Source organism: Micropterus salmoides, unplaced genomic scaffold (assembly GCF_014851395.1).
Source record: "Micropterus salmoides isolate LMB-PRFRI ecotype aquatic unplaced genomic scaffold, ASM1485139v1 Ms_hic_scaffold_2, whole genome shotgun sequence".
NCBI classification, from domain to species: Eukaryota; Metazoa; Chordata; class Actinopteri; order Centrarchiformes; family Centrarchidae; genus Micropterus; species Micropterus salmoides.
In genome coordinates this window covers 3,052,107-3,067,641 of record NW_024041150.1, presented here as the reverse complement: position 1 = coordinate 3,067,641, position 15,535 = coordinate 3,052,107, and the positions used below count along the sequence as shown (strand labels likewise).

At 40.3% G+C, this 15,535-nt stretch overlaps 1 protein-coding gene across 1 annotated transcript in view; it reads right to left on the bottom strand.

Annotated features, from left to right (window-relative positions):
• LOC119912382 (endothelial PAS domain-containing protein 1-like) overlaps positions 1 to 15,535 on the bottom strand; it is a 52,616-nt gene that overhangs the window by 9,992 nt on the left and 27,089 nt on the right. The window contains 10 exon segments of the mRNA XM_038731558.1: positions 151 to 264; positions 648 to 883; positions 1,373 to 1,581; positions 1,837 to 1,972; positions 4,309 to 4,320; positions 4,557 to 4,663; positions 8,665 to 8,867; positions 9,545 to 9,663; positions 11,706 to 11,793; positions 13,167 to 13,315. Coding sequence (XP_038587486.1) covers positions 151 to 264; positions 648 to 883; positions 1,373 to 1,581; positions 1,837 to 1,972; positions 4,309 to 4,320; positions 4,557 to 4,663; positions 8,665 to 8,867; positions 9,545 to 9,663; positions 11,706 to 11,793; positions 13,167 to 13,315 — 1,373 coding nt within the window.

The window sequence follows — 15,535 nt, the reverse complement described above, 5'->3', positions numbered from 1 at the left end:
TCCTTGATTCCCAAAAAGGAAGAGCCAAGGAAAGCCAAGTTTTCAACCAGATTCAGTAAACAAGGCCTCGTAAGTCAAATCAATGAACTGACGACACAGAGAGTAAGTTTTAGACATAAGTATATTCATGGGACAAAGAGAAGGACACACCTCCGTGTTTGCAGGACTGTTGTTGCTCTCCGTATCGAGAGCAAACAGCTTCTCTGTCAGCTCCACCTTCAGGTCACTCTCCACTGAGCTGTAGTAATCACCTGGGCTGCTGGGCTGCAGAGGTAAAAGAGAAGCAAGATGGAGGAAATGAAAAGGCGATACAGAAATGGAGAGCGCAAAGAGGAACAAGATGGCAAGCACAGAGAAAAAGGGACAAAAGTGGAAGAACCAAGTGTAGAAAGAACGAAACAAAGAGCGAGAGATGGGTTTTGACAAAGGCACTATTCACTGCTAAGAGCCTGTTCCTTCCAAATATCCACCCCCGTTATTCCCACACACACTGCCCACAGATTGTGACCTTTAACCCCCCCAGGCCTCATTGGACACAGAAAGAACAAACTATGAAACAAACACAACCAGTCACTCGCTCACTAACTAATTACTCCTTTCAATTTAACATTCAGTCTCTCAATCCCGCCTTCCCTCCTTGTCCTCACCGTGGAGCAGCTGCTGAGGCTCGGAGTGGCGCTGCCCGGTGGCGGATTCCGCTGCACAGTGAACGTACTGGCCATGGTAACCATGTCCCTTGGAACTGGTGCAGAGATTTGGCCTGATGGAGGGGCAAGCTTGTGGCTCTCGCTGGCCCAGGATGGAGGTTCCGGAGGGGGCATAGATGCAGCAGGCGCCTGTGCGTATCCAGCTGGCTGCTGGGGCTCCTCGAAGTGAGTGCGGCCTGCAAAATAAATAAGTCAGTTGTAAAGAGACGGGATCAAGAATTAAAGTGCCAAAAAGGTTTGACAAACACAAGACAGCTAATGCACGTACTGTAATTGAAAATTTCAATAAAACTAACTTACAAAATGTTTGTCTAGCCTATCTAATCTAAGTAGCTTTTATAGCATTAAATGAGGTGGTTAAAGTCCTGAAGTTCAAACTATTTAATACCATGGAAAATACTTTTCTACTTTCTGACTGGCTGGCAGGTGCCTGTTAAAATCAAGAGCTTGAACATAGCTGAGGTGACCACTTTGAATTGATGAGAATGCTTTGTGCACATCATACCTATTTAACTGACTACAAACACAATTTTAACAGCGTCTTTTTCATTTTTGGTAAGTTGCCACGTTTATGTAATGCACTACAAGGTGTTTTTTTGCATTAAAGCTAACATAATAATGAGCCCAACACATGCACTTAAAAGATGACAGAAGTCAATACAGACGGAAGTCGAGGCTGATGATTGTATCTCCAGGTGTTGGAGCCAGCTGGGCGAGGTCCTCCGGCTCCTTTTTGAGTTTGGTAAAGAGGGCATCTCCCGCCTCTCCGGCCACGCCTTCACCTCCAGCGTTGAAGAAGCTGCTCATGTGGCATGGCTTGAACAGGGACTCTGTCTGCTCCAAGGAGAAAATCATCGACTTCTCCTCAATGTCGCTGCAGGATTGGAGAAGGACAGCACGGTGAGTTGGGTTTTGTTTGGATACAGTGCAGCTTTCAGAGCACACAAACCTTTTAATGGGATTTGCAGCCTTACTTTTAGCATGCTGCAGGTTTTTCCATAATCTGCTACCTGAAACAATTATTTTAATTAACCCAAACATCTAAAACAATAAACACTTTTCGCCCAAATTCAACATCTTTCCTCCTACAGTTTTCCAGAACTGTGTCTCCCAGCATGACCGTACTTACCTGAGGACATAGTTTATGCACACGATGCACTGGGGCTGGGAGTTGCGGCTGTTATAGATGACAGTTCCCTGGGTTTCTACCCAGACGTAGCCTCCGTTCTTCGCCAGCATACGATACCGACCACTGACTGCTGACCCTTGGTACACACTGCAGAGAGAGAGAGAGAAGTGGGAAAGAACTATTGTTACGAGCTATTGTGTTTGGTGTCTCAAGGCAATTCAAGTATGAACTGAGCTACTTGTCCATAATTATACTCATGACCGTGAAGATGGTTTTATGTTGCAGAATGAGCTGTCCTCTCAACTCAGTCTTTGTCCTGCCCAGAACTCTTTTATGATTGTAATGAGTCATCATGAGCACCTAACCGCTCATATTCACACATTAAGCAATAATGGAGATTCAGCATTAAATGTTTGGTCATTAATTGTGTTTTGAAAATATAAGTCCGTGGTAGTGTGGAGAGTCAAATCAGTTAGGAAAACATGCTCCTCTACAGACCAAGACCATGTTACAACCCACTTTTAAAGACTATTGAATTATATCAAACATTTTGCCATTCAGTTAAAAAAAAATTAGCTCCTATGATGTTTCAATAAAATACTTTGACAAAGATATTTTTATTGAATGCTAACAAAATGATCATTGTTTGAGTTATAAGGTGCTCTTATTTTACTGTACAGCGGAGTAATGAAGTACAAACTGAATAATCTTACCTGAAGGAAACTAACCATTCATGAGAAAATACCTTGAACTGAAAGCTACAGTACTTCAGTCTGTTAATGTCAATGACAGAGATACTGTCAAAGCTCAGTGCAGCTGTATGTACTGTAGTTTGTGCTTAATTTGTAATTTTTTTTGTATTTACATTTCTAATTATTGAATTATTCATTAAATATCCATGTATTTATTGTGTGTGAGGCTGTGAAATCAACCAAACATCATTTAGCTGGACAAAGTCGGATGTTTGAGTTGAGAGGGAGATGTGCTGGCTGCAGACCAAAGTTCAGCACTGGCGTGGGAAAGGAGCAGGACTGTGGTCAGAGAGTGTACATAAGGGCAGTGACTGTGTGTGTGTGTGTGTGTGTGTGTGTGTGTGTGTGTGTGTGTGTGTGTGTATAAGGAAGCTTAGGGCAGCATTACATGCAGCAGAACGCTGTTAGCATGTGCTGATCGACAGGCTGGTCACGTTGACCGTGAGAGCCAGTTGTCTGTGTGTGAGATATAGAGCCCTTTATCTCAGAAGATTTCAGCCAGTTTAGGACTGTAGACACAGATGATTAAGACCAAAGGTAAAGAAACAACAACAAATCCATATTCAAACAAAACTAACGATCTACAGAAACTCTGAGTCCTAAAATCTGATATTGAAGTCAGTTCCTTAATCTTGTGTTTATTTTTTTAGTTTCAAGATACAGACACTGAAAAGGAGAATCTCACTGCTGGGTTATTTCTTGTTTTAAAAAAAGTTTAAAGGGGTTAGTTAAGATGATGACTTGGTGTAAAACCACTACAAATACTAAATCAATGTCCTAAATGGTTGTTTTGGTCTTTTTTTTGTTCTGTACGGCTGTTTTATAGTAACAGTGTGTTTAACAATTATACATTACAGAAGTTTGGCTTAATTTACTAAAGGTTCTTTGGGAAAATACTTTGTCAGCAAAGTAAGATGTCAAATAAAAATTAATAATAAAGTAGTTTTGGTTCTAAAAGTCAGGAATCATTGGCCAGCGATGCTGTCCATAAGAAGGATGTTTTATGCAGTGTACACACAGTGTAAACACAGGAACATACTGCCATTACGTTAAAGGGGTGGTTTTAAGGAAATAAATTACCACTTTTCCTCCTGTACTGTCACTGATGTTCTGTTCAGAGCTTCTAATTATATCGTACTGTCAGTAGAGAGAAAAGCCATGACACTTCAAAACCTTGTTCGCACACACACACACACAGTCATTAGAACAGAACAGAATATAACAGAGGCCACCTGGTCCCCTGTCCGCTGTGTTTGTGGCAGCAGATGTGCAAACCTCATCAGGTCATCAGTGGCCATGCTTGATTTAATAAAGACAAGACATCTTAATACCATGCTCCTACTCTATACACACACACACACACACACACACACACACACACACACACACACACACACACACACACACACACACACACACACACACGCATTACAGAAAACTTGCCTGATATTCATATTTAAACATTTTTTAGAATTTTGCCATGAGGATGTGAGGGAAAAAATAAGGGTCACATGTCATCACCATTGCGAAAATGTGGCAATGTAGGTACTTAGTAACATTATTTGGCAACTACCATAGTCCGGCTTTATTAATTAGTTTGTTTTATTGGTTTGCTCATTTCTCTAGGTGACAGGGGTGATTTAACACCACCTGTGCTGGTCGCATCTGGAGTGTGTATGTGGGTAATTTTTTACACACACACACAAATAATAATTAAAACCACGATTACATACTATAGCTGATCAATTCCAGTGATTGGTCCTTTGAATCCTTAAATTCATATAATCCAAATTGCAGAGCTCTCACTGGTCCTCTGAATCACTAAACACATTTCAAGCGTAATGGTATTTTTCACCACCTTGAATCAACACACTTCCATTTTTTGGTAAAACATGCAGGTTCACCAGCGTGAATCTGTATTAATTTTTTGCCCCTGATTGTGTATACATGTGAACTGTGTGTGCTTACAGTTGTGGTGGCTCTTGGTGACGCTGTCTGAGTCCAGGGCGTGGTAAAAGTCATAGACTGAGCGACCCAGCAGATCCTCAGCGGTGTATCCCATCAACTCTGTTACCCTGCAACACACACACACAGACTTAATAATGCACAGGTTATTTATTTAAACTTTTCTGTGATTCCCTTCTTACAAGGAATGCACAAAAGACAAATCCTGCACCCTGTGCTGAACTTCTGCACTTCAAAAGGCTTCACACACGATTGGGAAATCAAACAGAGGAGGTGAACAGCCTTCCAACAATAAGAATTGTTCACATTCTCTGTCTCTGCTAACTCCCTGTGTTTCTGGGAACACCTAATCTCTTTCCGTCACTCTGATCACGAGTTCACTTTGTTAATGAGGATTTTGTTGCTGGCTTTCAGTTACTTAATTTCCTTTTATTTCTCTCCAGCTCTATTTTCCAGGTAAATCCATCAATATACAGATATTGGGGCGACAAAGAGGCATTCAGGTGCAGTCTTCACAGTTACATGAACTTTTTTGAGTTGAGGCTATTTTGTGAAGAACAGTTGCACTGAGACAGGAGCATTTTTTATTAAACACAATATAACCTTTGGGCCACATTGTTAACCTGTGAATGGTGATATGAAATGTTAGTGTAGTTTACGATTTTAAAATTCCTACATGTTAACCGGCGAAGTCACACGGAGCTCACATTAAGAGAAGAAAGGTCCCCAATCGTGCAGCAAAGGGTGTTACGCATTTTCAACAAGCCCGGCGTCGGTGCCACTACCACTCTGCCCTCATTACGGTTGGCACTCAATGTGGCGGACCGTCCGCATGAACGCGCAAACGGCGTGGAAGTAGGAAGGGAGAGGGAGTAGGAAGCAGTTTCGGAGGGGCCCAAACTGTGCTGTGAGAACATAATCCAAACTAATAACAGGAAATGACCCCCTGAACGCAAGCTTTTATGAGTATTACGAGAGGAGAGAGGGTAAAAACTGATGCAAAGAATGCGGACACCATCGTCCTGCTTAGCCTAAATTGTTTTAATTTGCTGTTCTGCTTATCATACTCAATGTCTTTCTCAAAGTTTAGATGGAAACACAACATTAAATCAAGTTATGATAAAAAAACGACCATATTCATCATTTATGATTGAAAAGACTTTTAATGTACTGTAGCTCTCGGAGTCTTTGACAATTATGAATAGCTGTAAGCTTCCCAGTTATGGTCATCATCTATCATAGGTTTTTTTATTCCACATTCCCAGACCAGAATTTCTGGATTTTTTTTTGTAAAAATGAATTGTGAAGATAAATTGTAAGTAATCAAGTCACAGTAGGATGAAGATGAACAATCTGTGGACGATGATGTGTCTTGTGGATTTGTTGTGAGAGACTAGAAGAAAGAGGAGAGGGGGGGGGGGGGGCTGGTGGTGCAGAGGCTCTTGTTCTTATTACATAACACTGACAGGCCTTAAGAGTGGAGGGAGGGCAGAGAAAATGAAGTAGAGAGGAGGAGAGATACATCTTAAAGTAAAGTGGCCAAAAATCTGAGGAAAAATAGGCAGCGAAAAGGAGATAGATAAGTGAGAAAGTGAATTAAGGACAGGAGCAAAGAAAATAATGGTTGGAAAAATGTCAGATGGAACAGAGAAAGGAGGTGGAGAGAGGAGTTGTAGTGAAAAAGAAAGAAAACTAAATCATATTCAAGAGTGGTTGCAACTAAAATAGCTTAAAATTATAATGATGATGATGATGATTGCTGGCTCAAGACCCCCAATATACACACTGCTACTAACATATGACCCTTTCCCCTTCATACTGCTTTTTCTCTTTGCTTCTTTTTCTTCGTCTCTGCCTTCCTTTTTCTTTTATCCATTACTTACCAATGGTAACTTGGTTACAAACTGTAAAGATTGTCCCTGCCGTATGAGTGTTGTTGTGCTATACAGTCTGATAATCCATCTTAAACACTAGCTAACACTAACATATCTATAAAATGAAATATCTTCATTTTCTACCATATATTACAATATGGTCAAATCTATCACATGCACTCCTAACAACAAGATCAATAATAGTGATGTGCATCACGGATTTTATGACCAGCCAGGAGTCGAGCTCTGTCCAGCAAAACTAAAAACTAGAGTAAAAAGACTTGGATATGGCACCAAAAAACAAAACCTAATTGGAAGGAAAAACTGTTTAAAATCATATTTCTCCATGTCTTGTAAATTAAATTCCTACAAAATATGAATGTGAAGACTTGTGATAGGTATTTTATGACATCTTGTAGACTAAATAATATATCATAAAAGGATCAATAACTAAAAAATAATCATTAGTTGCAGTAATAGTGGCGTCATATTTAGCCACAATGCTGTTGCACACAAAAAACTTTCTTTATTTCTGTTTAAGCTTGTTTTGTGTGTACATTAAGAGTAATGTAAAACTGCAGACTATTCCACCTGGCAATTAAAGTTGTTACATTTTCAGATGTCTTAGGATAATGTCATCTGTCTGCCATTGTTAGCGAGTTATATGAATGATCTTGTTTACTGTATTCACAAGGTCGTGTCTTACAAGATGATAAAAAGCACAGATACCTTTAGGTCTAAAACCAAATGGAATAGTGTTAATAATAACATACAATATCATATCACATGAACAAACTGGACCTCAGAGAGTGAGAAGTCTCTTGGGTCCTTCTCTGCTCTCTCGCTTTCTTTGTCTTTCCTTTCTATTCAAACTCTCACACTGCCAGATATGAGCTAAAGAAACGTTTTGTCCCTTCTCTAATGAGTCTAAGTCCCTGCTGAGCCAGGAGGGCAACCCACCTGAAATAAACTCATTTGCGTAATTGGAGAGAAGATTTGGGCAGCTATTAAATTGCACCAAAAAGGCAAATAAGTAAATGGGTCCTTGTTTGTTGCACGGTCTCACACAGGCATGTACAAGCAATACAGGAACAAAAAAAAAAAGAATCCATTGTCCTGCATGAGCAACTTGATAAGATTACAGTACTGCGAGCATGTGCTTGTGTAACTCGAATCAGCGTATGTGTGTGTGTTCCCTGTCACCTCCTCGTGCCAGTGGACATATTTGGGTGCAAACAAACTGGTTCTTTGGCTTCATGATGGACACTGTGCATGTAACAGTTGGCCCGAAAAGGGGCAAATCATTTCACGTGTAACATCCGTGGACATTGCCATATACATGTGCACGCGCACAAACACACGCCTGACGGCTGAAAGCAGCTCTGGCCTGTGCTAGCGACACAACTGATGTCAAACTGCAGCTTCAGTGACTTTAAACTTTGAAATACTGGAATGTGTGGGTGTTTTTCTACATGTGCATATGTGATCGGGAACATCTGGCACAGTCTGACAATGTCGTGACAGCATCTTATTAAAGTATTAATGTTTCATCTCTGGCTTACATTTCCCACTGACGTCCCAGCCAAGTCAAACTGATTCAGTCAACACACTGCAATCAGTCAAAAAAATCTTACTTGTGTAACTTGTGCTGAGCTTTAAGAATTGTTTTAACTGGCAGCAGTAATGGCAAAGTGAACTGATTAGAGTAATCTAAACAAACAACAAGCGATTAATCAATACTGAAAATAATAGTCTGCAGCTCTGGTCTGTTTCTAAAATTAAGCCCTCTGTGACTGACATCTATATTGTGCTCACGTGATGCACAATTTAATATAAAAAATGTTTCTTTAGTCAACTCCTTGACAGTTGACAGACCCGCTGTCTAGTGGTATTGCAGCACAGGTTATTACTAAATTAACTTGGGACCAACGAAAAACACAAAACAAAGTTCTCTTAGCTGACCGAGAGTGCAAAAAGGCTTTAAATATTACAGAAACAAGCTAATAACTTACATTTTTTCAGAATGGAGATTGCTGTGACTGCAGCACAGTCGGGTAAAGTTGTGTGAGGATATTTAAATAAATAAATACATTTTTAAAAAGAAGTATTCCAAAAGATATATGCTTGTTTAATAATTGCCACGATAAGATAAAACTACACTTCGCTTTCTATAATGTAAGCAAATCTCAAGCTGTGTGCATCCTACTGTATATGACTGCGTATGTGTTTCTGTCTACCTCTCATCACAGTAGGTGAACTTCATATCCATGCTGTGTCTGCTCAGGAAGGTTTTGCTGTCCAGAGGCGTGTCGATGTTGGACGGGTGTGGGATGGGGTCGCACATCAGGACAGCGCAGGTGAGCGGAGGCTCTTTGAAGCCACACAGGCCTCGCGGAGGGCAGCTGTTGTACATCTTGAGGTGTCCAGTACAATGCAGAACCTGGAGGAGGCAGCAGGAGGAAGAAATGAACTTACAGAGTGTAGAAATAAAGCTGAAGGTCACAGGGTGGGTGGCATCTCGGGTGTTTTGTGCTGTTAGCAGCTGATGTTGACCTGACTTCATGGTCTTGTCATTTTTGTGAAATAACCTCTTCATTGAACGGCTTCGCGTTTTATGTTCTTTGCTACTTACACACCCATTTTTTATCATGTTCTGTTTTTTTTGTAACTTAATCAGGAGCACAAAGAAATTTCAGGATATGAAAGCAGAAAAATATTTCTGTAAATTATTTAGGTCTATTTTCCAGACGTTGGTGTGATCTTTGCATTTTCTACTGGATAATTACACCTCCTCAGGCCTCTAACATTATTAAAATAAATCAGTCTGAGATGGACAAATCACTCCTTGGCTAGCTGTTATGTTCTATGTTGAATATGTATACATATTCAGCCTGTGACAAATTGTGTCACTGCTTCATTGGAGGTGTCACAAGCCAAAACAGATGGAAACCAATGTGCTTTTGTACAGCCAACTAGTGTTGCGTTCATAATTTTGTTCAGTGTAGAAGTAATGTCTGTATAGAATGTATGGGATGTGTTTTATAACCAAAAACATGCACACATTAGATGTGCAGATGTTGCAGATGTATTGGCTTGCAGCTGCAGCAGCTCTCTTACCTTCCAGCTGGCTGACTTGAGGTTGACAGTGCGTCCTCTGTTGGTCACTGTGCATTTCATCCGCATGAAGAAATCTCGCTCAGTACTTAGCTCTTTGCTTTTTTTACCAAAGCCACTGCCTGAAACACATAAAGTCACAGGGCGAAAGTCATTATTACTCCTGCAGAACAGATGTGTTCTGCTGTGCCATAAAGTCATCAGCTCAGGCTGAAGAACACACAACTTTCACTTTTATAACGTTTTATAATGTTGAACCTTTAACTTGGATGCTTTTGTCCTTTGAAATAACAGCATAAAGATTTGTTGACTATGAGAATATTTTGCTTGTCAGTAACTAAGTGTAACTTAAAATTTTTCCAGTACAGTCACATAATTGCTGCTTGTAACGCTAATTTTATATTTCTAATTATATTCCAGTTTCTTTTCTTAGTGGCAAAATGGACCCCAAAAAATTCCTTCCCTTATCTGCCTTACCCTAGTGTGACTGGGAAAGTGGTCAGGATTTAGACTCCACACACACACACACACACACAGGACGTGAAATTAGGCCAAGCTGTTGCATCACAAGGTCAGGGTTCAGCCCCGAACAGCAGCCACAGAGTGAAGTAGTAAAGCGTGTCTTTTGTCAATCTACAAACATTACACTAAAACAAACAATACAAAACAAATCTTCTCTAGTCCTCACAGAGGAAATGGGGTGTGTGTGTTCATGTGTGAAAGTGTGAGGGAAAAGGACTCTTAAAAAAAAAAAATCCTGTATTGTTCCACTTGTGTGTTTTGTGGCCACTGCTGATAAGAGTTATCAACCACAGCATTAGTGTGTGTGTTGGAGAAAGAGTTATAAACCTTACCTCATAAAAACCTAAGTCAGTGACACACATCATTTTCCAGTTTTACACAGTTGAATGTGTACTTCTGTTCATTCTTACTTTTTTTTTTCTTCATCTTGTGTGTGACTTTGTAGTACAACATACAACCCCCCCCCACCCCTTTAAGCGCAGAGCTCTTATAGTCTCTCCCTCGTGTCTGCACACGTACACACCAGCTCCCACACACACTCCTCTACTGTATCTCTCTTTAGGTTCCTCGCTATAGGTTCTCCGACCTTTTGTTCTCATGTTGGTTCTGGACACTTGCTGATGTGATTGATAATATAACACCCTATATTTAAGGTTTTTGTATTCCTTGTGATGGAGGGATGATTTAGGGGCCCCAAAGCTATACGGTACATACGGAGTATGCCAGGCATTATAGATATTTACTGTTCAAGAGAGTCGAGAATTGCAAGCACCTCTCTTGAAGGCTAAAAGGATAGGGGATGCCCGTGGGGTCCACGAATACTGGTCGAGAGCTGACAGTACTGCCATGAAGAATGAAGCCTGTGGATATTTACGGTCCCCAGATATTCATACCTGACCTGGTGTGATGCTAGTGTCTCCAACAGGTCAGCATTTCTAATCAAGATCAGCAAAATCTGTGTTTTGAATCTGGGGTCCAGACCTATTTTTTTGGTTTTACGCTATTTTATATTGTATATTTATTTGAATATATTATTGTCTGTATGTTTCTTTTCTTTTTCTCCAACTGTAGAGTACTTATTTCTACTTACTTTCTCAAATAGAGGATTAAAATTTGACAAAAATGTTGGTCATGTTGCTTGAAAACAAATTCACGCTCCCCAGAGGATCAGCTTGTTCTGTTCTGGACTCTCCGTAAACAGTACAACTCTCAGGCCAACATGCATCTTTCCACGTCATAAACTAATGGGCAGATTGCCATGTGAATTGCTTAGCGCACTTATGCTTCCATGGGACACCAGGTTAATGACCCCATGACCATTGCTCTAGTTATATTTCTAGAAAGAATAAGGCAGATAAGGATAATTGTACTTTTTTATTTTGTCACTGTTCTGTTGTTATTGTTGATGTATTTTAGGACCCCCTTGAAAACGAGATGTTGCATCTCAAAAGGGTTTATCCTAATAAATAAATTTGAACAAAGACTCGCAGTAGTTTTTGAATAAAGACGGGGTTATTTGGCATCAGAATTTAGGATGAAAGTGAGAATGTTTGTGGAAAATTGTAATGAGGTAAAACAAGAATGATCTCCTCATATCTGTGGAATGAGGATAACAGGTGTGTGGGTGAGATTGTGTGCTGACCAGCTGTCTTCAGGCTGAGATTTTCTCTGATCTCGTCATGGTCACATGGATGGGTGAAGTCAAAGATGCTGTGACCAGTAAGGTCCACCTGGATAAATGAAAACAACTTAATGAGATACAGAATATAAAATGAACAAACATAATATAATAACACTTTTACATGAATACCTGTAGATCCTGTTACTGTATTTTCTAGGTTTTACTGGTCTCACAACACTCTGCATCGGGGTTAGACATGCTGTGTTTTTCATGTCTGGCCACAGCAACGGTGGTTTGTTTGGGATAAACGGAAGAAGACGAGCAGAAAGTGTGTGACCGCTAGAATCTCAAATTGCTTCAACACAAAACGAGCAGAAGCTCCTCACCACAGACGCACACAGAAAGAGACCTCGCTCCACAATTTACAGTCAACTTCACCTCTTCGGTGATTTGTTTTTCAAGTTGGTGCCAGAGAATATAAAACTGCAGAGTGTGTTTAGAGTTTAACCTCGGTGTCTGGCCTGAACACACACACTGTTGGAATGAGAGGTATTTCACACAAACACAACAGGCTTGTCTGACTGACAGTTTTCATCCGTGTTTTTGCCTCTGACTGCCTCTCTGTATGCCTGGGTTAATGCCTTTGGTCAGTTAAAATTACAATATACACACTAATATTTTGTATAATAGTAGTCTTTATTTGTAATGCACCTTTCATACATAAAACGACGCTTACCGTGCTTTACATTCACGAGCACTTAAACGAGTTACAAATAAATACAGCAGCAAGCGCGTATGCCACAAGCACAAAACAGGTATTAAAACTGGAAAAGGGTAGCAAACGGCTATAAAATCAAAGACATACATGAATAAAAGTGTGTTTAATCAGTTGAAAACAAATGCATCTTGTCTTGAGCTGCTTCTTAAAACTATAGAGGTAGTGCCTCTGATTTGTAAAGGAAGTCTGTTCCAAGCCATCGGTGCATAAAAACAGAGCGCTGCTTCACCAAACTTATATATTACAATACATGTGTAAATACCTTTATCACAGGAAAAAGGGAGAGGTGTTTGAATTTTGAATCTTAGTTCACAATAAGTAAATCTGCATGCCACAGCTTTCAACTTTAAGTTTGTAGCATGGTATAGCCAAGAAATACTCGTCAAGATAATGTTTACATCAGTTTAAAACTGAAACAGGTGAGCACGGCACATCTTGTCCTGATTGATTTCGACTTATTATTTATTGTGTAATATATTATGTCTGCCTCTATGTTGTGCTGCTGACACTGTGCACATTGAGTGTTTTTACATGCTGTACCCATAACAAATTCCACCGCCTCTGGCAGCGTGGACATTAAAAGTGCAGTGACTCATATTTACAGCCTCGTGTTCATCGCCGTTATTGGAGGGTGCAGTTTAAAATGTATGTGTGTATGCACGTGTCTGTTTTATTCTATTCCTGGACTTTTAATGGTTTTGTACCTGAGTGAGCCCCATGACTTTGTTGATGTTCTCGGACAGGAATATCATGTCGCCGTCAGATGTTACCACGGTGATGAAGCCCTCCAGAGACTTCAGGTACAGACTGTCCATCTGTCTGTCCTCGTCACCGCCGCTGCCGCTGCTACAGCCTGGAGGGAGAGAGAGAAAACAAAGATACACTCACAAATTGTTCCTCTCAAAGCTGAATATAAATGGATATCAGTGTAAACGTGTGTGTATTTTTGTGTTTGTGTGTGCACGCATTGGGCTTGTTTTCCTTCTTGAAGCTTTGGCTCGGAGCCTAAACAAACGAGTGCAGCTTCTTCCTGCGTCTCAGGCCACTCCTGGTCCCCGGCCCTGACGAATTACACCCAAAACTGCACAAGGCAGCTTTTAGAACTTAACTTACACATTATGCAATTATGTTTAAATATGTACTGTGCAGCCTCCACACATATATACACAGAGACTCCAGTGTGGCCAAAATGTATCGTCGCGGAGCTAATTAACACAAAAAACACAGCTAGTGCTTAACTGGCCCCGGCTCAAGAGAGAGTTTGTGTATGTGTGGACGGCGGCTTGATGTTTAACAAAGCCCAGTAGCCGATGGGAGTGGAGGTGTTTGCAATTCCTCCAGTGTGCTTCCCTGAGATAAGAGACCAGTTCTCAAGGCTCCCGGCGCTTGGGGCTTGAGTTTGTAGCCGGGCCCAGATTTCGTTAACCTCTGGGGTAGCCCAAAGCTTTCTCATGGGCCCCGGGGAGCAAGGGAGACTCTTGGGGCCCAGTCCAAAGACCAGCAGCACCTTTGGCCTAAATACTTAGCTGTAATTACCAGTGATTTGAACCGAGTTGCACTTTACTTCTCTCTGTTGTTCTTTGGTTGCATAATCGCCCTCGTTTCAAAATAAAAGGGTGCAGAAAAGAGAGTCTGACAGGGACAGCTGCTGTTCAGATAATCATTTCTTTTATTTTGACATTTGTTCTGTTGTACTGGAGAGTATGAAGTGACAGGGTCATTGTGGGAGATTCATGGTGGAATATCTTTTTTTCTTTTCTTGCTTTCCTTTTCTTCTCCATTTGTGATGACAGATATTCTGGTGGCTGCTGCTGTGTTTCAAACAGAGGACTTGAAAAGACAAACTTTTGTAACGTGTAACAAAACCGTCAGAGGAAGCCCTGTCAACGTCATCTACTCTCTGATCTGTACTACAGTTATTGAATACTCAAATGTCTCAGAATTTCATGACAAAAGGAGATAGAAACATTAAAAAAGAAAAGATTTCAACATGACGAAATAATGTTATGAAACAACCTGAGAGCCACTAAATCTTAACAATGAAAAACTGTCAACTTGGGAACACTAAACTGATAAGTACGCATATTATTGCAACAAAGGTCATTAAATCATATTGATCCTCTTGGATACAACAGAAATTGTCACATTCTTTGAGCCACTCTAACTGCAGTGCATTAAAATAACAAAACTGAGGCACATTGGACTGAAGTCTGAAAACACAAAAAACAAACTTAACAGTCTAAAATTTTGGTGAAGACACCTGTTTGCTTGAATTACCCACGGTGAGATGAGAAGACTGTGTTAGTGTCTTCTACAGAAGTGTATCCAGGATGTGTTTAACCTAGCTTAGCTGAAACCTGTCTTAGCTGTCTTTTTTTGCACATTATATCTTGTTTATTTAATGTGCAGCAATAAGAATGTAAAAGCCAGACGTTGTGGTTTTAAGAGGAGATCGCTGTGCACAGACTGCATGCAGCATTCGGAAGTACAAAGCAATAACTAAAAAAATCCAGGGACCCTGCTTACTAACAACATACAACACTTCCCCTTGCTCTACAGTTGGCTAAACATGCGTTTTTACATTTTTATTTCTACATTAATAATGTAAACAAGACAGCTTTGGTAAAATAAGATAGATGAAGTAAATAAAAGCCAAATAGGTTTGGAAATAAGATGCCCTTGAAGCTTTAGGATAGCAGTTAATCTGGCGTTTTAACCATCTGTGCTATTTCTGTAGTGTCAAGTAAGTGTTAAAAATAATAAAATAATTATTTTATCTAGACCTACAGTATCTAAACTGATTTATTAAACTGATATTGATCTCCTGACACAACTTTGGTCCAATGCTCCCAATAGCTCCCTATAATTTAGAACAGATGTTTCACAATATTTTTGTAAGAAATATGGCCTAATCAGTTTTACCTCCTAATCGGTACATCACTGAGCTTATGCTTCATAAGAAAGGTGTTCCCCACAGCGGCTTGCCTCTGTGCTTTTGGGTGCATATGCAGAATGTTTGCGTGTAGAAGTTCAAGTGTGTGCTTATTTGTGAGTGTGCAGGCCAGCATGATTG